The 22,954-nt window shown below is 43.9% G+C and overlaps 5 protein-coding genes and 1 long non-coding RNA gene across 8 annotated transcripts; 5 read left to right on the forward strand and 1 right to left on the reverse strand.

The window, feature by feature from the left end:
• Positions 1 to 76: 76 nt before the first annotated feature.
• LOC112269518 lies at positions 77 to 725 on the forward strand. 2 transcript variants are annotated; one of them, XM_024456376.1, is made up of 3 exons: positions 77 to 187; positions 295 to 342; positions 430 to 725. In XM_024456376.1, the coding sequence occupies exons 1-3, from the start codon at positions 142 to 144 to the stop codon at positions 606 to 608; spliced, it is 273 nt and encodes a 90-aa protein (XP_024312144.1). In that variant the 5' UTR covers positions 77 to 141; the 3' UTR covers positions 609 to 725. The 2 variants fall into 2 exon arrangements, with proteins under 2 accessions (XP_024312144.1, XP_024312143.1); XM_024456375.1 differs by having other exon boundaries at positions 295 to 725.
• A 230-nt stretch (positions 726 to 955) lies between these two features.
• Positions 956 to 1,561, forward strand: LOC112269380. The gene is made up of 3 exons (XM_024456056.1): positions 956 to 1,084; positions 1,181 to 1,330; positions 1,409 to 1,561. Exons 1-3 carry the CDS (start codon positions 983 to 985, stop codon positions 1,559 to 1,561), a joined length of 405 nt encoding a protein of 134 aa, XP_024311824.1. The 5' UTR covers positions 956 to 982.
• Positions 1,562 to 3,262: 1,701 nt separating this feature from the next.
• On the forward strand, positions 3,263 to 11,834 carry LOC100830376 (probable RNA-dependent RNA polymerase 2). The gene is made up of 4 exons (XM_003579882.4): positions 3,263 to 3,914; positions 7,921 to 9,809; positions 9,925 to 10,075; positions 10,742 to 11,834. The coding sequence occupies exons 1-4, from the start codon at positions 3,366 to 3,368 to the stop codon at positions 11,573 to 11,575; spliced, it is 3,423 nt and encodes a 1,140-aa protein (XP_003579930.1). The 5' UTR covers positions 3,263 to 3,365; the 3' UTR covers positions 11,576 to 11,834.
• A 1,167-nt stretch (positions 11,835 to 13,001) lies between these two features.
• Positions 13,002 to 16,683, forward strand: LOC100830685. Of its 2 annotated transcripts, XM_024455877.1 has the most exons (5): positions 13,002 to 13,501; positions 13,915 to 13,995; positions 14,298 to 14,437; positions 14,940 to 15,070; positions 16,545 to 16,683. In XM_024455877.1, exons 1-5 carry the CDS (start codon positions 13,163 to 13,165, stop codon positions 16,550 to 16,552), a joined length of 699 nt encoding a protein of 232 aa, XP_024311645.1. In that variant the 5' UTR covers positions 13,002 to 13,162; the 3' UTR covers positions 16,553 to 16,683. The 2 variants fall into 2 exon arrangements, with proteins under 2 accessions (XP_024311645.1, XP_014751554.1); XM_014896068.2 differs by lacking the exon at positions 16,545 to 16,683 and having other exon boundaries at positions 14,940 to 15,447.
• LOC100827129 (putative serine/threonine-protein kinase) lies at positions 16,349 to 18,258 on the reverse strand. Its single transcript, XM_024455876.1, has 7 exons — positions 18,127 to 18,258; positions 17,932 to 18,045; positions 17,726 to 17,845; positions 17,334 to 17,552; positions 17,141 to 17,256; positions 16,803 to 17,066; positions 16,349 to 16,723 (listed from the first exon to the last, which is right to left on the reverse strand). The coding sequence occupies exons 1-7, from the start codon at positions 18,134 to 18,136 to the stop codon at positions 16,487 to 16,489; spliced, it is 1,080 nt and encodes a 359-aa protein (XP_024311644.1). The 5' UTR covers positions 18,137 to 18,258; the 3' UTR covers positions 16,349 to 16,486.
• Positions 17,985 to 22,334, forward strand: LOC112269323. Its single transcript, XR_002961018.1, has 5 exons — positions 17,985 to 18,111; positions 18,221 to 18,375; positions 18,689 to 18,808; positions 20,731 to 21,133; positions 21,746 to 22,334. It is a non-coding gene; the product is annotated as an uncharacterized LOC112269323 (long non-coding RNA).
• The last annotated feature ends 620 nt before the right edge of the window (positions 22,335 to 22,954 follow it).

Raw genomic sequence — 22,954 nt, forward strand, 5'->3', positions numbered from 1 at the left:
CACCCGGCGCGCCCTCCGGCACCAAATGAGGCCGGTTCGTCGAACTGGGCTACGGCCGTCCGGGGCGGGACGGGCAGTGGCGGGTCAGCTTTCGTGGGCTTCAGTCTCGGAGATGGCGGTATCTCCTTCGGCGGCGAGTCCATGGCCTTCAACAATTCCAGCGGCTCCGGTGGCATAGGGACAGGAGGTAGATCATCTAGTGAGAGGAGTACTTCTTGCGTTAGTTGATCATGCATAGGAGAGCACTGGAGTACTTCTTGCGTTAGATGATTTACTTTTTTTGTTTGGTTGCAGATCATGCACAGGAGAGCAATGGTGAGATCCATGCTGGTAATACCACAGGTGAGCGGTGGAGTCTTACTACAACTTCTGAAAATTCCAGTGTATATTTTGGTGAGATCATATTCTTGTTTGCTATTTCAATCAAAGGTATTGGTGGCAACGGTATTGGAGAGAGCATTGGCTACAGAGGCAGGGGATACAACCCCAATTTCGATCACGCGGACGAGTACCCTCCTAGCCAGGAGCATGTACAGATCCAACAACCACAAATCGTTGACGGAAGCAAACCAGAAGGCATGTGTGGATTATTGCCTAAGGCATCTTGAGCCATGTACCTTAGAGGATGATCCCACCTTCAAGGCTGATATGAATATGGTTCATATCAATGAGAAGTGGTTCTACCGCACGCGGAAGAACCAGAAGATGTATTTGAGTTATACAGAAAGGGCACCACAACATGAATGTAAGCATAAAAGTCACATTCAGAAGATCATGTTCTTGTCGGCAATGGCAAGGCCAAGGTATGACGCGGAAGGCAACTGTGTGTTCGATGGCAAGATCGGGGTTTGGGCTTATGTTGATTGGGTTCAAGCTCAGAAGACGAGTCATAATAGGTTTGTTCTTTTTCATGTCAATAATTTTAGTGAACTCTTTTCCATGTTCATTTTTATTTACTATTTGTGTTTCTGCTTGGGAGTATATGCATAGGTTAAGGGGGGCATGGGAGCTGAAGCCATCCAGATCTGTTGACAGGGCCAAAAGTCAGGAGTACTTAGTAAAATATGTACTCCCGGCTATTAAGGTAAAGTGGTCTGAGAGGGATAGGTGGAACACCATCTACGTACAACAGGACAATGCTAAAACTCACATTATGCCGAATGATCCTATTTTTTTGAAGGAAGCAGCAAGGGGTGGTTGGGACATTAGGATGGTATTTCAACCACCTAATTCACCCGACACAAACATATTAGATCTTGGATGGTTTGCGTCCATTCAAGCAATGTTCCATAGGAAGATGCCAAAGACCCTCCATGAGATTGTCCAAAAGGTATTGTAAACTTTTTCTCACTAATTTTTGTCCAGCTAGCTAATTTGTGATGTACTGATTTGATTACTTGTCTAATAGGTTCAGGAATCCCTTGCCCAGTATCCCCATCAAAAGCTCAATAGGATCTGGTTGAGTCACCAAGCGTGCATGAGGGAGATAATCAAGCACAAGGGCTCTATCCACTTCGCTTTGCCTCATATGAGAGACAAGGTCTTCTTCCGGTTCGTTTGACGATCGACAAAGAATATGTTGAGGCTGCAATTGAGTATTTGAACTCAACTTGAATTGTAATCATGTAATCTGAGGACTCGTATCGAACTTATATTCAATTATGTTATTCTGTTTTTATGTTTGAGCGTTTGATTTACTGTTATGATTATGAATATCCTCTTATACTCTCTGTCATCTTCCTGCCGCGAGGCTGCCGCGGCAGAAATCCTTCCTGCCGCCAGTCATCTTCCTGTCGCGAGGGCTGCCGCGGCAGAAATTCTTCCTGCCGCGGCAGGACTTCTTCTTCTACCTCCAACCAAACTGGATCAGCCCCTCGCGCTCCACCTCTACATGCTGATACATGGATCAAGTTCAAATCAAACAAACAACTCAAACTTATATACTCTTAGATGATCCAATAAAACTTCAAATTACATATATGATCCACTTCAACTCGAACATAGATAGATCATGCATAATATCTCAATCATACACACTCGTACTTAGGTAATATCTCAATCATACGCACTCATAATATCTCAATCTCACACTAGTTGGCCTCGGTATCGGGCACGTCGATGTCATTGTCTTCGTCCTTTGAAAGCTCGGAGGGGCGAAAGCTCGGAGGGGCTGCGACCGCATAACATACAAACTCCTTCTTTGTCCAAGGCCACCGTTGTTGCGCAGTCTTTGCACCAAGTGTTCCTAGGTTGAATAGAGTTGCCGCACAGTTCGCAACAACGCAACTCTGTTGGTACCGGCAGGCTGCATCCACAGCAAAGAAAGATTGTACGGTCACCCCGCACACCGCGATTGTCGCACACCATGGGTTGTACACATGCCTCACAAGTTGATGTGTAAATGGTGCGCTCCGAAACTGTAGTTCGGATACTCTCAACCTTGGTGAGCAACTTGTCGACACGTGCATGAGCACGATCAACATTGGCAAAAATCTCTTGAAGACGAAGCTCAAGAACCTCAGGGTCCTCCACCTTCGCATCTTCATCCACGGCCTCCACCTTCACACCTTGATCGACGGCCTCCACCTTCGCACCTTCGTCCACGGCCTCCACCTTCGCACATTCGTCCACGGCCTCCACCTTCGCACATTCGTCCACGGCCTCCACCTTCACACCTTGATCCATGGTGTCCATCTTCTCCTTCCCTCCCTCAGCCATGAACGACTCCTCAGTTTTTATACCGGTTCAAGGCTAGGAGATGAAGGGGCTGGGAGAGGAAGAGCAAAAAGATACGCATGCAGATGAAGGGTCTGGGGGTATAGATGCATGCATGCAGATTAATTGTGTTCACACGGTGCGTGCAGTTGAAGGGGCTGGGCGCATGCAGATTGCGTTCACACCTCCTCCTCCTGCTCCAAACCGGGTCCCCTCCTGCTCCATTTAACACCTTGTGCCTAGGAAGAGCGTTTTTGTGAAACTTCATGGAAACTCAAGTTACGCCGTGCAAACCGAACCGGAGGGAGTAGATCTAATTCAATCCGAGAATATAATGGTTCAATGAACGGTGAGGTATGTGCAGCAGCGGAAGGAGAGGAGTGACTACCGCCTACCGCCGGACGCAAAGCTTTAGCTGGAAATTCTCTACGGAGTAAAAAATAAGAGAAAAAACAAAGCTCGGAAATTCTTACACGTTTTGTCAGAAATAGAAATACGAGCAATATATAATCCGACTTGGAGGACCTCAAACGCTCAAACACAGTCACAAAAGACCAAACCCCAACTCTATTTTTTTCTTTGAACCCCGACTCTCGCCACAGACCTAAACTAAAACGATAAAACCCCAGCTGGCGCCGCCCTCAACCTCGATGGCGGCGGCGGTGCCGGAGCCCATCTCCACGGCCACGGTGCGGGTCTCCAACATCCCGCGCCTGGCCGTCGCCGCCGAGCTTCTCGCCTTCTTCGACTCAGCGGTCGCCGCCGTCGGCACCACATTCGCATGCGAGATCGTGGCCGCCCACCGCGGCTGGCAAAGCCGAGGCCATGGGACCGTTCAGTTCGATTCCGCTGCCACCGCCAGCCTCGCCGCGGAACTCGCCTCCTCCGGCCGCCTACCCCGCTTCCTCGGCTCTCCACTGTCCGTCTCCCCTGCACCCGCCGACCTCCTCCCCCGCGCCCCCGCGCCCTCCCTCCGCGCGTCCGGCGCGCGCCTCTTAGTAGGCAACCGCGTCGCCGAGCGCGAGCTCGAGATGGCCGAGACCTTGGACGGCGTGCGCGTGGAGGTCATCCCGGGGAAGCGGCGCGTGGACCTGTACCTGACTCACGATTCCCACAGGTACAAGCTTGAGGTGCTCTTCGAGGACATCAGGAACTGCTTCCGGTGCAGCCTGGATGGGACGAGCGCCATCTTGCTGCAGGTGAGCTGCTTACGTGTTACTCTGATACTTCTAGTTTCCCTTTTTCAAGTCAGACGTTGTACTGCAGGAGGTTCCCGGGTGCTAGATCTTCACGCTAGGAAGAAAGATACTCCCTCCGATCGGTATTACTTGTCTCAAATTTTCCCAAATGCGGATGTATCTATGTGTAAAAAGATACTCCCTCCGATACATGTAATATTTCGACAAGTAATTCCGGCCGGAGGGAGTAGCTTAAATTAGTTGAGGAATCAATTGCTATTAAGGCATTAACAAACACAAATGTGATAGCCTTTGGCAATGAATTCAACAGTAAAATACTTGATGGACTTCTATATCTTAATTCTTGCAACAAGGGAAATTAAGAGCTAAGGTGGAGGTGTATCTCCAAATACGTTGGTGGCCAGGAAGCTCTAACCCCAAGGACAAGGAGAAGCTCTGAACTTTATCTCTAGAACAAGTCTCCCTAGCACTTGGAGGCTGGATCCCCTTATATAGTTCCTCACATCCAGACACCCGAGTTGAACCGAGTCGGTCTACTGAGCTAAGGTGGAGTTGTATCTCCAAATACGTTGGTGGCCAGGAAGCTCTAACCCCAAGGACAAGGAGAAGCTCTGAACTTTATCTCTAGAACAAGTCTCCCTAGCACTTGGAGGCTGGATCCCCTTATATAGTTCCTCACATCCAGACACCCGAGTTGAACCGAGTCGGTCTACTTTCACTGTGCAGGAGTTATCTAACCAGTTCAACCGATGTGGAAGTTTAGGTTGAACTGGTCTGACCGATGCATCAGATGCTGGTCTGGTTGAACTACTACTTTGGCTTGGAGGCGGTTGTATTGTCCAGGAGACAGTGTGATCTGATACCAGTGGTACACTGGCACGACCGCTGCAGTTGCTGTTGCCGGTGACCTGTTGGACTGCCATGGAGCGAGCCGTGGAACCGTGTGCACGATTGAATCATATGGATCATGCCAGTTGTACCGCTTGGCCTTCTCTTCTATTCTTGGGTTTTGCATGACCCTCTGTTTCTTCTCAACTGGAATTATCGAATTGACCACTGTAGGTTGAGTGGTGTTAAGTATATGATATCTCCTCTTCGTATCAGATCGGTGTTTTGGGATAGATGGTTGGTTGCTATATCTTAACATGGTATCAGAGCTGAGGTCTCGAGTTCGAGTCTCAGCCCCCCCGCATTTTCCCAATTAATTATCCATGCCACGTCGGGCGTGATGGGAGCTTCCTTCTTTCCACATCCACGTCGGATGTGAAGGGGGTGTTAGGTATATGATATCTCCTCTTCCTATCAGATCAGTCTTTTGGGATAGATGGGTGGTTGCTATATCTTAACAAGCGGTACCATCAGCCGATGCAGGCATATAATTCGCACCGGTTCCTGGACTGTTCTCCTTCATCTGTTTCATCAAACCTAAAGACACAAAGTCTTGATGCATCAAGTAGCATCCCATTCATATGTAGGTCAGCAGGAGATTCAGTTAGGAGAAGATTCACATGTTACTCAAGTAGTTTGGCACGGGCTCTTGTGGTCGGACCAATTACTTGAGGGTCTTGACTCTTGAGGTGGTTCGTTAGGGATGGTATTGTGAACCTTGATTTGCAACAGGGTAGCTACCGTGCTGAAGATAGCCAGACAGCATGGCTGCAGGGAATTGACAGACAGACTAGATTATAGAATATTAAGGGAGGTATTAGATTTTATTGTTTTTGTCTTAAAGATACATGTTATCTTTAAGTAGTGGTTGCTTAGGCCCTTTATCTTTCCTAACATAATGTGAACACCTAACGGATTAGACTCTTTCTATTCCCTGATTTCCTAAAACAATACTACTGCCTATATAACACCCCTGTTCTCCCTTAGGCCTGGTTTACTTGTTGCCAGCCTTCTTTCTATTCCCTGATTTCCTAAAACAATTCTACTGCCTATAGAACACCCCTGTTCTCCCTTAGGCCCGGTTTCCTTGTTGCCAGCCCACAACATTACAATCCTCCAGGATAGGCATCTTGTTCTCAAGCTGCGGGACGGCGGCCATGGTTACAGCCCTAGGTTACCCCATTTGGAAGAGACTTGGCTGCATGGATGCTTCAAGTCGTGACATATACACTTGCTGGACACCATGCCATACACACTCCTTTCCTTGCTGGACTACATGTCAAACTCAGACAATAATTCTGAGTTTGTGTGAGTCCTGAATTCTCTTGCACGTATAAATAAGGAATTGCGCATCCCTGAAAGTTGCGACTCTCTTAACATGTCTGTACCTCTGCAAGAGAAACACATTTATAAATATCAGAATTCAATCTGAGTTCATTTGGTTTGTCATATGAAATAATCTTTCCAAGTTAACATTGCGTGAGCAAGTAAAAGGATGCGCAGTTGCTCAAACAGTGGCTTATCCGGGAGAATCCACAAATATTCTTTATTTCCTTTAATACAGGCCCTCGTTTTTATTCCACTGTTCTTTTTTTCTAATGATGAAAGACTAATGTCTTCCTTCATAACTTTTCCCTTTTTTTTGCCCAGCTGTCAAACACACATAATTAAATCCAAAGTCCTTTTCTATGTCTCCTTTCCTTTCGTGGTTTTGCTTTCCATCATTAACTTGCTCTAGTCTTTGACTATCTCCTGGATCAATCACGAACTGATGTGCACGATTGTTTCATTTAGCCTGCCGCACACGAATCTGGCTCCAATTCTTCTGTCTGTCATTGTTTTCTTACCTCCTTCCTCTGCAGCTCGTGCTCCTTTCCAGGCCCCCCTTGCTTACTGGCACTACATGTGGCGTGTACATGCCCATAGCTTTGCAATCACGTGCTGCAGCTGCCACAACTTTTTGCTTCACCTCCATCATTGAATCAAGCTCCTACGCCATGGAGAGCCTCACATCCACGTTTGGCTGCACCGACTCTGCCTCCTATTGCTCCTCCTTTGTGACTTCTTTCACGTGTTCTTCTCCTTCCTCCAGGGTTCGCACTCGTGGCACACTCATGATAGCCAGAAAATCTTGGCGAAAAGCAGCAATCCTCAATTTGTTATTTTGCTTACAAATATCAGTGCTCATGGCTTTCACCAAGCTGGCCAGGTTGCCCTGATTTTTGTCTTGCACTTTGGAAGCCATGGCGATCAGCTCATAACTACCATGCTGAAGATAGCCAGATTGCTGTGGGGAACTAGATACACATATACTAGATTGGTTCTTTCTTCTTTTCTTAAACCTTTCCAGGATACATGACATCCTTATATACTGAATGCTTAAAGTGGTGCCTAAAGTACCTCTAATCTCCCTCAGTTCAGAACCCCTTCTGCTACAGCAGATATCCTCCGTACGTTGCGGCTACAGGACCATGTAGAAAGTGTAAATGTTGATGCGCTTACATGTTACAGATGAGTTTTGTGAAACTGATATGCATGGTGTGCTTACCTTGATTTAACTCAGTAGTATGGTCATGAAAAAAATCCGTGCAATAAAACTATAGTTATGGTAGATTTATAAAACTGATATGCATAGAGTCCAAAATTAATTTACAGTTGCTTGTTTTCAAACTTCAATAAAACTATAGTTATGGTAGATTTAGAGCGTAAGCGTGTAAAACTTGTTTCATTAAATGATATCCTAAATCCAAATTATTGCTTGCTTATTTAGACATGATTAGATTTCATAAACTTTGGGTTTTCAGAATCTTGACTTATGAGGACATGAATATGAACTCTTGCTTTTGTTACAAGCTACAACAGTTTTTGAAGTCACACTCTGTTGGGTTAATGAACTGAATGTGCCTTTTTTTTTTGCAATGCATGTCCTGGACATTTATTCAGGAATTTGGTCGGAAAATAGATAATATGCCTCCAATCTTACTATCTGTAGTGTTCTAAACTTAATATTTTTATATTTCTTAGATATTAGTTGATCAAATGCAACAGCCTTTTGTTTTGTTATATGATTCTGAAGTTTTTCCAAATATATGTCGTCTAATTTTAACGTTTGTTGCAGCTCACTTATGCACCAAGAATACACACTGCATTTTCCGGGCCTGCAGTTTATTCAAGGTTTAAAGATGATCGTTTACATGCATGCAAGGAGGATGCCAAGTTTACCTGGGTCAGAGCACTTGATTTTACACCTAACCAATCTTTTGGGAAGTGTTCCACTCTTGTCATAAAACTGGATGAAGATGCACTCATGTCGTATATTCTCAATACCTTACCTTTCTCGGGAGTGCTAGGGGAATTGGCCATTTCTTCGATGGATGTTGTTGGACCCTCGTCCAAAGCGGTTCCCCTTGTTGACTGCCCGCATGGCTGTTCAGTATCTTATGAAGTTCTTTTTCGACTCAACTCTCTTGTTCACATGGGGAAGATAGTTGCAAAACATGTAAATGCTAAGCTGTTTGCATTTCTTGAGCAAGTACCACTTCATATTTCAAGGAGGATTTTCGAGAAAATGAGCAAGTTAGAGTCTACGTGCTACGAACCTCTGCAATTCATCGAGTCTGAACTAAAGCTAACCCACAACGCTTTGCTGTCCAGTAAGAGGGAAGGTGAAGGAAAATTAATGAGGTGTTACAGAATTCACATTACTCCGTCAAAAATATACTGCTTGGGACCTGAGGAAGAAGCTTCAAATTATGTGGTTAAGCATCATTCTGAGTATGCTTCTGATTTTGTTAGAGTTACTTTTGTTGACGAAGACTGGAGTAAGCTTAGTGTTAATGCAATCTCAGCTAGAATTGAACAAGGGTTCTTTTCTCAACCCTTCAAAACTGGCCTGTATTACCGCATTTTATCCATTCTTAAAGAAGGATTTATCATTGGCCCAAAGAAGTTTGAATTCTTGGCCTTCTCTGCAAGTCAACTTCGTGAAGGTTCTGTTTGGATGTTTGCTTCTAATGATTCGTTGAATGCAGAGAGTATAAGAAGGTGGATGGGCCACTTTGAAGAAATTCGTTCAGTGTCGAAGTGTGCGGCTAGAATGGGCCAGCTGTTCAGTTCTTCCAGGCAAACGGTTGAAGTCCGACCATGGGATGTGGAAGAGATTCCAGATATTGAAGTCACAACTAATAACACAAAATACATATTTTCTGATGGTATTGGGAAGATGTCTGTGAGATTTGCCAGAGAAATTGCTTACCGAATTGGACTAGATCATACTAACCCTCCTTCAGCTTTTCAAATAAGGTTTGGTGGCTACAAAGGAGTGATTGCTGTTGACCCTTCTTCCTTTCGCAATCTTTCTCTGCGACCTAGTATGAGGAAATTTGAATCAGATTGCAGGATGCTTAACATTACAAGTTGGAGCAAGTCCCAGCCATGCTACGTGAATCGAGAAATTATCTCTCTCCTTTCAACTTTGGGGATAAGAGATGAGGTATTTGAGTTAATGCAACAAGATGATATGCGTGAATTAGATGAAATGCTAACCAACAAAGAAGTTGCTTTGTCAGTCCTGGGGAAAATTGGCAGTGCCGAAACTAAGACAGCAGCGGATATGTTGCTACAAGGTTATGAACCAATTTCCGAGCCATACCTGTTGATGATTCTCAAAGCCCATCAGGATAATAGGTTGACTGACATAAGATCTAAATTTAAGATTCATGTCCCAAAAGGCCGTGTTCTTCTTGGTTGTTTGGATGAGACAGGTAAATTAAAATATGGTCAAGTTTACATCAGAATTACAAAGAACAACAAAGAGCAGAAAGAGAATGAACAACCTTATTTTTCTGAAGATGATGGGAAAACAGTCACTCTTGTTGGAAAAGTTGCAGTCTCGAAAAATCCCTGTCTCCATCCTGGTGATGTCAGAGTTCTTGAAGCTGTCTATGACCCTGGATTGCATGCTAAGAAGCTAGTTGATTGTGTTGTCTTCCCTCAAAGAGGAGAAAGGTATGCCATATATGATACTTAAACTGAAAGATGATCTTCAAAGTCTGAATTAATCCATTTGATCGAAGTTGTCAATGCTTGCATTTTTCTTACTTTAATATTTTGTGTTAATTAGGCCTCATCCAAATGAATGCTCTGGGGGCGATTTGGATGGTGACCTCTATTTTGTCACTTGGGATGACAAACTGATTCCAGAGAAGGCTGACGCACCTATGGACTACACTGGAGCAAGGCCACGTATAATGGATCATGTTGTTACACTCGAGGTATGTTCCTGACTGCTTATTCATTTTTATTTCCTTTTGGTTGTTGTTGCTAATTTACTGAGGTATTATTCCAGTTGACCAGTATCAGTTTTCTATAGTTGCAAATATCATCTTAGGATTAGTATTTTTATGAATTGTAGCATTTCAATCATATAGATGTTGTTGACGTAATGACGTCACATCTTTGTAAAACACGTCTGTGCATACCAAAAACTGAGAAAAATGCACTAGGGCAATAAGTGCACACACTTGATGAAACATGTGGTCCTAATAGCGCGACACCAAAGAGAACTGGTTGCTATCTTCCGAGTTCCGACTGAACTAGGATGGCATGGCAGCCAACGAGAAATTTTCAATGCTTTGAACCAAGTATATGCTCGCCATATACGGTCAACAATGTTCTGTAGAAATACGAGTACTCCTTTCAGAAAAAGAACAAATTTTGCTGTCTGCCAACAAAAAATTGTGCCTGATTGTGTTTTAGGCCTTTCGCCAAATCTTGGCTTTAAAGTGGTCTTCATGGAATGTTAATCCCTAACCTTGCTAGGTTCACAATTATTTACTACCACCAATCGGCCGTTCAAAGTTGTGTCTTGGACTAGTAACTGCATTTTCCTCTATGATAGTTGTACCTGGATTCTTACAAAGGCATCTGATTAACTGCAGGAAATTCAGCAGCACGTCGTCAATTACATGCTAAGTGACTCACTCGGTGCTATCTCAAATGCTCACCTGATCCATGCGGACCGTGATCCGATGAAAGCTCGGAGTCCCGAGTGCCTCCAGCTCGCTGCTCTGCATTCGATGGCAGTCGACTTCGCCAAGACAGGAGCTCCAGCTGAATTGCCTCGATCACTGAGACCGAGGGAGTTCCCTGACTTCATGGAACGATGGGACAAACCGATGTATATCTCAAATGGTGTTCTCGGCAAGCTCTACCGAGCAGCTGTGAGCCGTATGGAGAGCTCACATGCTCTCGCATCCCAAGTTCAATCGAGCCCAACGTACGATCGTGAGCTTGCGGTCCCTGGCTTTGAGGAATTCCTGGAAGACGCAGAGAAGCACTACGACTTGTACGTGGAGAAGCTGACCACCCTGATGAACTACTACGGCGCGGAGCATGAAGACGAGATCCTGACCGGCAACATCCGGAACAGGCTGCTGTACCTGAGGAAGGACAGGAAGAGGTACTCTGACATGAAGGACCGGATCTTCGACTCGGTCAACGCCCTGCATGAGGAGGTGCGGGGCTGGTTCAAGAACTGCCTGAAGGCGGAGGAGGAGGCGTCGAGGGTGGCGTCGGCCTGGTACCGTGTGGCATACCACCCGGACCACCGCCGGCCGGAGAAGAAGCAGTTCTGGAGCTTTCCGTGGATCATCTGCGACAAGCTGCTAGCGATCAAGGCGACTAAGTCCAACCGCTGCAGGAAACTAGTGGGCGTCGCAACGGGGGTGGACCCGATGGACTGCGTCCCAGCGAAGCGTATGCGCAGGATATAGTAAGTGGACTATTCAGCTGCCTAAACTCCAAACGCTATCGTGTTGTCGTTGGCTAGTCTTTGCCACCTTATCCTCCATCCTATGAGAGGAGATCCGTTGTTGGTTGAATTTTGTATATAGTACAATCTCTGCGTAAGTTATCTGACAACGGAGAACTGAACAGAGCAGCCGAACTCGCCTGAAATGAACGGGGAGAATGTTAGGTATGCTCGCGGTTAATCATGCTCCATCACTATATTTAACGTGGCTTTGTGTCGAATTCTGGTCGATGGCATGAGTACCTAACGATCGGAAATCCGTAAAGCAGTCCGAGCGCAGTTAAGCTCGGTATCGGAAATTCTGTATGTTGTTGGAGCATGCACAGCTGCAGATGACCGATGACTATTTTATACTCGTCCCAAAATGACTTTTATGTATATGTACTAGACGATTTTTAGGCGTAGGCATAGATACATTCATGTTTGGATAAATTTGAGTCACTGCTCCGTCAGTCAGTAGGATGAACTCAACAATGCAACCGTCAGTGTCTTGGAGCAGCCGGCAGACGGGCATGTGAAACTATTCCGTATTTTTTTTTGAGGGAAAAAACTGCTCCGTATTAGCTAAGCCGTTACGCAAGGGACACCACCTCGCCGGCCGGCCCCGTAACCGTGGCCTCTTCCAGCTTTTGCAAAAAGAAAGCCAAAGTCGGCAGCTCGTGTTCTTTCAAAAAAAACACTCGGCACCTCGTCTCCTTTTTGGCTGCGCCTCTCCGTTCATATCCGGGGCACGTTTGGGGAATGGCTCGGCCTCGCCGATGTGTGGACATCAGCTCTCTTGGGCCACGGGCATGGCACTGTTGAATGCGCATTCACGCTCACGTCTTGGGAGATTTCGAATAAAAAGGATGAGTGGTCTTCCGTAACATCTCAACTCTGCCATCCATGATCGTGGGTCGTCGCAGATATAAGTGCGAGGCCGGGGCTGATAGTGGAAATGACCTGACCGGGGCAAAGCCATTTGAGTTCAGTGCTGCCATGAGACTAGTCTTTCCCTTTTCTTGTTGATTCAAAAGGACTATCGGGAATTTGAACGTGCGCGAGCAGCCTCCAAACACATGCTCGCGTTCTCTTCTTGTCGACGTGCTCCGGAACTTCCAGGGCTCCTGCATGCAATGCAACGGCGATACAGGCAATCTTTAAGAGTCCGTACTGCACAAAGACACACAGTGCCCACGACATATCTCACGCCGTCGCTACAGACGCGTGCCATTTGCCACGGAAGGTTGTTTGCCTTCACGAATGTTGGCGTTGTACGTTGAACAATTGAACAGCGAGTCCGTCACGTTGAGACTTGAGAGTTGAGACTTACGGCTGGAACGGAGCTCGGAACCGCCCGACCGTTGGCCCTTCGCCGTTACCTCGGCGGTAAACCGCAGCAAAAAAAGTGAAGCACAACGCAAACCCCGCATGTCCAAGTCCAGTCCAAGCCGTCGTTCCTCCCTCCCACCAAACCCCCATAGCGTCCTCTGCTCGCAACCTTCAATTCCGCGTCTCCGGCGGCTATCCTGGCCGGGCCGAGGTCAGCCAGCGGCGGCCAACGACCGGGATGCCGGGGCCGGGGGCGCACCTGCTGTACGCCCTGTCGGGCGGGGCGGCGCTCTCGCGGCTCGCGGCGGGGGGCGGCGGCGGCAGACGACGCTTCGGGCCGCACCACTGCGCCGTCTACGCCGCCAACGCCTTCCTCGGCCCGGACCTCGGTTCCTTCGCCGAGTGGCTCGCGTCCTTCCTCCCCTCCGCCTCCGCGGCCGCCGCGGGGGACCTCGCCATGGCCGTCGTCCACCACCCCTTCTACTACCCGCTCCTCCTCGGCCTCCCGCTCGCCTACCTGTACGCGTGGCTCTCACGGTGGATCCTCCGCGCTGGCCTCCTCGACGCGCCCGGCGGGGTGGGTAGTGGAACCGAATCAGATGTTCCCTCCGTCTTCTCCTCTCCTAATCTCCGTGCCCCATTTCTTAAACTAATCAACTTTTATGCTGCGGCTAGATACATGGTCTTACTGCGAATCTAAGTCACATGCGAGAAGAAACTTTGGGATTGTTATTCTATTAATTCCTACTTAATTAAGTAGGGCGTCTGTTACCTGTTACTCTGTTAGTACTACTACTTCATCATACAGTAGTGCCAACACGTTAATTCGTTGCCTCCTTTCATTTTAGTACAAATGTGAGTAGCAACTAGCAAGTTCTAAGTAGAATCTCAGCGTACAACTGCAAATGCTGTCTCCAGAGTGAGAGTTCAGACGCCGTTAATCATCTAGCATTTGTTTGATATGTTTCTTTAATATCGGTGTTGGTGCAGGTAGCATTAAGCAAGAGACAGTGCTTCTTGCTTATCACGGCAGGCTCTCTCTCACACTTCTTCTTGGATCACTTGTTTGAGGTGAGCAATCGTTTACACCTTTCTAAATTAAAGGAATGTACTCTGTGCTAAGATAGGTCTTTATAAATGGGAGGAGTCATTAGTTGACAATTGTGTCCAGTTTAATAATGTTAGAGACCGTAGTATTTCAAATGAAAGGATTGTTTTCTGAGGAAAAATCTCTCTAAAAAACCTTTGCAAACCATTTTTTATTATGAAATGTACTTGCACATTTTTTTAGAAGTTAAATTTATTAGGTTTGTTTCGATACATTATGTGTTGCATGCTTATTCAAATTAAAATTTGCCTCACATATTTTACAGGAGAATGGCCATTCTACAATGTATACTTGGATACTAAGCACTGGTTGGTGGAAAGGCCGTGCTCCTATCAATCCAGATGCAGTGTTTGCTGTTGGCCTTCTTTGCATTTGCCTAATCGGGGGATTTCTGTACATAAACAGGTGACAATTTAGCTTTAGGTCAATTATTATGTATAAAAAATGTGAATCTCCGGTTATAAAAAAGCTTGGCGATTCTTCAAAATCCTGAGTCTCTCTATGAACTACTCCATCCGTTCCTAAATATAAGAAGTCCTAGGTTTGTCCTAAGTCAAACTTCTTCAGGTTTGACCAAGTTTATAGAAAAATCTACTAATACCTACAATATAATTTAAGTACACTATGAAAATATATATAATTACAGATTTGATAGAAGTGATTTGGAGTTGTAGATTTTGGTAGTTTTTCTATAAATGTGGTCAAACTTGAAGAAGTTTGACTTAGGACAAAATTAGGACTTCTTATATTTAGGAACGGAGGTAGCACTAAGTAATGGTGCACAATGCATAACCCTGATTAGTCTGTTGATTTATGCTTGTTGACCCGAGTTTAGTTTCAGAATGTTGCTTTATGTTACGAGTCCCTTCCGTGGTTCTCTAAACCTTTATATTCTATACTTTGGCAGAGTGAAGCATGGAAGGTCAATGACCGAAAAATCAAATCAATCTTTCTTTCTCATCCTGGTGATAGCCACCCTATACTGTATGTGGTGTGCCAGTCAAATATATCTGCGAAATCCACCTCAACCAGCCATAGGTGAAGAGGCTGATCTTGGAGTGATAATCTTTCTTGCAATTTACCTTTTTCTCCCTCATGGTTTGTTTGTCTTATCGATGAACCAAAAAGATTGTAGTGAAGCATTGGATGAATTGCCACCTTGATACTATATGTGATATGGTGGCGTGCTTTGTTCGTCATTTTTCAGATGATTTGTTTGGTAGCAGCCTTCCCTCTGCTTCATGTTGTAATTAAATTTAAAAACTAATTGGCTGATTGCCAGACATCTCTGTAATTCAAGGCTAGAAATATGTTTTCTTGAGGAAATAATGAGGTAGGAAAGTTCAGGACGATGTTAGCATTTGTATAATGATAATAAGTATTATCTAATTTTTAAGCTGCTGTTGATGATACAGTTTGGTCCTCAGAGAACCCCAGCTATCACTAATTTGTCAATTTGTTACTATTGGATATACATTACAAACTGCTGACATTTGTGAAATTATGTATCCTACTCCCTCCGTTGCATAAAGGTTGGCACGGCTCCGTTGCATAAAGGTTTGATACTTCAGACCCGTGCCAACCTTTATGGAACGGAGGGAGTAACTATCAGCTTGCCTTTTTTGTGAGTTCCTTTTGTAGTAAGTTCAAACAAAGCGTATTCACATAGACCAGCATATTGTCATTATCCATTTATCATTGATTCATTGCCTTTCCTAACAGGTTTCTTTTGCAGTAAGTTTTGTATAGTGTATAGAAAGAAAGGTGGTGAAATTTCCAAATTCGTATTATGCTAGTTCTCTAGGTCTGGTCTCTATTCCACTCCTGTTATTACTCAGTCTCATATGAGTAAAGTAATTTTATGAACTTAACTTAATTTCTTGTGTGAATGTTAGAGAGATAGACGTATTACAGAGTTCTGTATTGTACCAGGACTCCTATCTATTTCGTTCTGTATTTCAGGTTCCTATCTTGCCTCTTGTCTCCTAACACAGTATTGAGCCGGATTAGGGTTTTTCGTTTTTCGACCAATCCTCCCAAAACGTTCTCTTTTGAGGGCTGGCAAGTTGTGATCTCCTCTCCATTGTTTCTCTTCCTTAACTGTTGCCTGTTGGACAAGCCTTTGCTGCGCTCTTCTCCTTTTTGACCCGAACTACGGCGGGTAAAGCCAGCGTGCACAACTTTTACTAATAAAGAGGCAAAAGAGTTAACTGAGCAAGCCTTTCCTGCGCTCTTCTCCTTGAGCTGCTGCGGCCTGAAGGACACCGCCGTTCTTGTGAATAGATTTAGTTGCTTCCCTCCTAACAAATGAGTGACTAACCACTGCATCAGATTGTTGTTACCTCACCGCACAAAATTGTTTAAACATGGTCATGGAAAAATCAAGACTTGCCGCTTAAAGGGTTACACTTAGTAGCTATGGAAGGGACTCTGTCCTTCTGTCTTGATAATATGCTATGCAAAGGACTCAACAATACTAATGGTGCTGTGTTTATCGTCATCTCTCATGGAGACCTCTAGGGCCTTCTCAAGCCTCGACACAACTTGCTCCATGGATGGTCGCTGCTGCTTGTGGCCGGTGCACGAGAGAGCAAGCTTCAGACTAAGATCAAATGCCTCTAACGAGTATTCTCCATTCAGCCTAGGATCAGCAAATTCCAACACATTTCCTTCTCTGATGAGCATAGAAGCCTGAGAGCAAATGGTATGTATATCAACTTGAGCATCTGGTATCCCAAAATTAATATATTTTAGCTGTTTATGATCTTACCATTTTGTCCAGTGACATTGGCTTGGCAGTGTTCATGATGTTGATTGCTCGCTTTCCTGACAGGAGCTGTAGAAGCACCATACCAAAGCTGTACACATCCCCTGCAGCATTCACCCTATGGTTGTGGCGGTACTCTGGGTCGACGTAGCCAAAAGTTCCTCTAACTTCAGAGCTTACGTGTGACACACCTATGTCCATGACTCTCGACAGTCCAAAATCAGCTAGTTTGGGCTCCATGTCAGCCCCAAGAAGTATATTGGTTGGCTGTCATAACATGTACGGATTTTGATTACTTGAATTTGCAGATTTACTTGAGTCTTTCATATAATGCAACCAACCTTGATGTCTCGATGAACAATGCAGCCTTCAGGGTATCTGTGAAGGAACCAAAGACCACAAGCACTGCCAAGTGCAATCTGAAGTCTCCGATTCCATGTCAGGTTCTTGTCCTTCCCTGCAATCAAAATGTTACTTTTAGTCATAACATTACATGTTTAGCACATCCTGCCATTTCCTCAAATAGGTACTTACCAAATAGCCATTCAGATAGGTTACCATTGATGCATAACTCATACACAAGAAAGCACTCATCCTGCCCGTCACAGTAACCTCTTAACGACACAAGATTTGGATGCCTGACATGAGAGAGGCTTGTGACTTCCCTTAGGAAGGTTTCTGCATGCTCATTCTTAATTATGTGTTTCACTGCAACAGGCCAGCCATTTGCAAGCATTCCTCTGTACACTTTCCCTGGAAATCACATTAGGAAGAGGGTGCATCCAACTCTTAGAGAAGCAATAACCTACTGAATGCGATTATTACCTTCTACTTCTCAGTTCTTACATCAGAGTTATGCTCTCTGTGATTTTATTTCATTCATGAATAGATATTCTGATTCTGAACTGTCTGGTATTGTCATATACCTGCAATTCCCTGCCCGATGATGTTTGAAAGGTGCAAGTTTCCAGTTGCAGAGTATATCTCTTTGATTGACATCTCTTTGCAGGTAACCTCCTCATACTCAACAGAGGCTGCTGTGACCTCTGCAGCATAAGGATGCACAACTGTAGTGTTATTAGCAAGTAAAACTATCTGCCCGTGCAAATTGATTGCTGATTAGTGAAATTACCAATATCCCTTTTTGATGCTTTGATCTTGTATGTTTTTCTTCTGAGGTGGCAGAAAATGACAACAACCCCGATGATCACCGCTGCAACGAGGCACCCGAGCAGTGCTTCATATCCTAGAGATAATTCTCAGAAGGGAAAAAAAAATTCAAAGTACAGATAGAAAGGAAAGGGAAAGGGAGGTAAGATAGACATACCTCTATGCATTTAGCTTACGGGGCGTTTGGGAAGAACACAGGATTGCTTTTCTTTCACCTTGCGATTGTTCCAACCGAAGCAAATTAATACCAGGTCCACTCTCTAAGCAGTCGTTATTAGCAATGATGACTAGCAATTGCCGGCCAAGGGGTAGGAACAAAAGAAGCCAAAACAAGGAGAATATTGTATTTTATAATTATCGGGCCGGGTCTGGATCAGAATACAACATCAACCAAGGCTCATGTCAGGTAAATTGATGTGATTGCTTTTCATAATTTTTAATCCATTTTGTCATATTCTTGTGACATTTCTTGCTCTTTCAAACCGAGTTAGTTAATGTATGTTGCTTAAAAACTGTATCTTGAACGTTTGGATTGCTTTTTCCTAATGGGTTGTGACGCCGGAGGTCCAATAGTGGTTTGGATATAATCCGTCTGTTGGCCTGTGCATTTGGAGTCGCCATCGTTGGTCCCAACTCACGAAGTAGTAGACAAATGTGTCAACTCTATGCAAAGTGAAATTAGATATTATATAAGCTATAACAATATTCTACTTTGACAGCTTCATATGAGCCAAGCTAAAAAACTATGACATCCATCGAAAGAGCAACAACTGGAGCAAGACATCTGGCATTGGAGTCTAATGTTTGGTGCACTACTGTATTCTCCCTGTTCTTTCCAAGTAATTTCTGTCGTCTTTTATGATCAGTTTGCTTTACTATTGTTTGGTATGTTCTTGCTGTTGATTAATTTGTCGGGCATGTAGATACTGAGATGGTCAAGTCAGGTTTGCCAGCTCTAGTAATAAAGGAACACTCCAAAAATCTCCAACCAGCAAGAAAGAGTGTGTATGTCTTACATGTTGGATACTACTCCGTCCGTCCCAAATAAGTGTCACAATTTTTTTCCAAAATAAGCGAATCTACACAATAAAACATGTCTAGATACATATGTATCTAGACAAAATTACGACACTTATTTTTGGGACGGAGGGAGTAGTTTACATGGAAATTCTGCTTAAGTCCACAAACAAAGAGCTCACTATTAATTGGGTTACATTAATTGTGGTTTGAGTGGCAGACCTAGGATTTTCGAAGGGTGTGCACAGACACACACAATTTCTTTTCTTTCTCCAGCACAACAAATTCTGGCAAACATTTACTAATGCATTTTGGCTGCCTCAGAATAGATCTCTGACACGGCTGGTTACTCGTTAGTTAGTGTTGGGACAGTATTCGAGCAAAGGAGGCAAATCTGAGCTTGGATTTTTGCTTTTATTTATTTCCTATTGGGTTAAACTTCTTAAGGTTTTGCAAAATTGTTGGGTGGTCATGAGACTATCCAGAACATCCTCTGGGTCTGCCAAATTTCCATGGCTGTCATGTGGAGTCATCAAACTTTTATAACTGAGCTAAGTGAGACAGCATTTATCCCCTTCAGATTTGATATCATGCTAAACTTCAACAGTGCCTAGACCTGTACATATTTGGTACCATGTTATTCGACAGTATATACCTTTGGATGTGTCTTATGAGAGATTCTTTAGCCAACAGTTCCTCTTGTTATGCGTCTGAAAGTAGATGCTCATGCAAACTGCTTGTTGTATATATTTATTATTTTATTTTAAAATACTTGCTTAAAATTGGGCCCCATGATCGTGAAGGGGTCCAATTAGTTAACAAGCCCAAGACATCACTTTCATGGGGCAGGCATAGGCGCATAGCACAAATAAATAAAATGAACTTGTACCTAGCTCAATCACTTAATATAAATGATTAATTCATTTCTTTCAGAGAATATGTTAACGAACAGTCCTCCCTCTTCCCTGTAAGAGAATATGTTTTCTTGTCCCTTTTGCTTATGGTGAGTACAGTATCCATGAGGACCACAGAAAAATAAATCTGTTTAGCTATCTATCTCATGGGTAGGGGTCCTGCTCATGGGTTACCTGGAGGCCTACATAGTCGTCTATTTCTTTTAGTTGATGCACACCTGTAGTTTCCATGTAAAGAAATTATGTTATCTTCTCAAGCAATGGAAGCAGCACTGCTGCATTTCGACAAAAAAAATTCTACATGAAAAAAGAAGAACGAAGTCCGTGTTTATTGATCTTCTGAAATCGAAGTTCCTATTTTACAAAATCCAGCTGAAAACCTACAGTTGTGCAGCATATAAATGGTTCTGATCTTTGTGATAATAGATGGTTTCTTGGATTTTGTACATATTCTTCAGTAACTGTATACTCCCTCCGTCCCATATTAAGTGTCGAAATATTACATGTATCTAGACGCTTTCTAGGCATAGATACATCCATATTTGGACAAATTTGAGACACTTAATATGGGACGGAGGGAGTATATGATTTACAGCATGCACTTTTCTAGTCCGGAAATAAAGCTCCTCTTGATATTGGGTCCTCTCCTCTGTAAATGATGCCACCAGTGAATAGAATAGCTGGATATTTTTGGGCCAGCAGATTGATGCAAGTGCAAAATCTGTTTTGTCTTCCCTAGAACCGAAAAATTATTCCATTTTTCACAATGATTATCCTCCTACTAGCAGGTATTGACTGTTCAGTCCTGATCTCATGCTATGTTTTTTTAGGCGAAGAGGGATAAGACTAGTTCCACCGCTGCATCCCAGAAGAGATTCTCTGATCTCATGTTATTTCACATATCATGTTATGCTGACAATTTCTGCTGGGCAAAAAACGACCAATTGATCATCTAGAGATCCAAGAATCAAGAGCCTGGAAACCTCCATGAAACAACCAGTACTTTCCCTGATCAACTAGCAAGGTGCAAAAACAGATTGCATTACAAGCCTCAGATGATATGAACGGCAAGATGTCCGATGGATAAAGACAATACACCCCAAAGTTGCTACGCCCTTTGCCTTTTGTGATGCAACAGCACATCTGCCAATCATGTGCACGCAAGCGCTTTCAACAGGAGATGGCAGCATGTTTAGAGATTAAGGATACGGGCACTACTGCTACAAAGTGAAGGTGAGCATATATATATATATGGTATAAGCTGGTCATTGACCACATCAATCTCTTGTCGATCTGCTAAATGACTTGTTTTTTTTAAGAATACAATTGATTCTTGCATGATTAAGGAGTACTAGGAATTCTTTGCCCAGGTTCACACAGTTGCTTCGTTCATAACGCCCAAGAAAACAAGTTGCCTTTCTTTCTCTTTCCTTTTTCGAACTCTTGCGCAGAGGTCACTGCTTGCCAGCTTCTTTGGAGGTAGAAACCAGACGTTTACTATAAAGTGCCTAAGAAAGTGCTACATTTACTATAAAGTCCCGGAGCCATCCATAGTTTCTATCAACAGCTTGTTGCTAGTTACAGTTTTGGTGTGGCTATATCTCCATCAACTGATTTTTATGCAAAAGGGTTAAATCTCGGTTGACGTATCATAGTTGTTGGATTAATATATGGATACATCGTACCATTTCACTTTCCACATTTCATCGTTCATCCCAAATATTAAAGCACAAACTATATCCAATGACTGAGAAATCAACTTATCTTTAACTAAAAATCAGTCGACTTGGATATAACAAAATCGTTGCTAATTTTGTCAGCTTATATTGCCCCCCTTCTTTTCAGCTTTTGGACAACTTCTAGGTCCCAAGAAGCCGCAAGCTAAAAAGAAGGAAAAATTTCTAGGAGGTTTTTTTCGTGAGCTGCAGCTTCTTGTAGTGCAAAGTGAGAAACTTGTCTAGACTAGTTTCTGGGGCTTCTCCACCCACCTTTTCTGGAATTGCCACCACGACACATCATATTTACGGTCTAAATGCCACCGCCAAGTTACCAACATTCCACGAACCGTTTCGCCCCGACTCCTGCCCAACTGCAGCTCCTCACCGACCGCCAAAGTGTAGCCTGGCCACCACAGTAGCTGCTTGCCGAAGTGTAGTGGCCGCGAGGTAAGACTGACCCCTGACAACCATCACCCCCTGCCTCTTGCTGAGATTCCAGAGCTTGAACTCTCGAGAGATGGGATTGTGTTGTTCATCATACAGCATGTGATTTGTTTGCCATTTTAAAAGGTTGAAACCTTGATAATGTTGCTGGAGTTTTGATGTAACTTGTGTAATTCTATTCTATATTTTGAGAAAACGACTGAAGACAGACATTCTTGTAAGTTGTATCCACATTATAATAAATATTTTTGAGATGGACAGTTTATGACCAATTTCCCAGAATGTTTCAGGATGTGTTTGTGTGATACAATTTGTACTGAAATCAACAGAACATGAGACAACCAATCCAAGGCATTAGACTTTTTCTAATAAAATCAGGCAATAAGCTGCAATCTTAGAAACTGAAAAGAAGACATTAGAACAGCTTCTCAGGCTTCTCATCGCAGCAGCTTTCCTTAGAAATTCAAGTGAAGCTGGTTTCTGGAGAAGATGCAGCGGAAAAGAAGGTTTAACCAGATTTTCTCCATTGCTCAAAGCTGAGTGTATGTACGTGGATTGGACGTATGAATCTAAATAATGTACGGTGCATCCTGAATGAAAAAGATTGGAACACAGTATGGAAGCCAGTTTATCACAATTGGAATTTCCCTTTTCCTACCTTTTAGAGCAATGTAATAACAGCCATACAATGTTTATGCAATTATGCACTGGCTAATGGAACGTACCTCCACCTTGATTACTCAATTGTGTAGTGTCATACTTTGCTAAACATCTGCTCAAAAAAATAACTTTGCTAAACATGCATGTCTCTCAGAAAGGAATAGATTATTGCGATTCCTATGGATGGGTTGTTGCATAGGAATTTTGGATGGAGACATACGTGAGGGTCTTC

This window comes from Brachypodium distachyon, chromosome 5 (assembly GCF_000005505.3).
Source record: "Brachypodium distachyon strain Bd21 chromosome 5, Brachypodium_distachyon_v3.0, whole genome shotgun sequence".
Taxonomy (NCBI): domain Eukaryota; kingdom Viridiplantae; phylum Streptophyta; class Magnoliopsida; order Poales; family Poaceae; genus Brachypodium; species Brachypodium distachyon.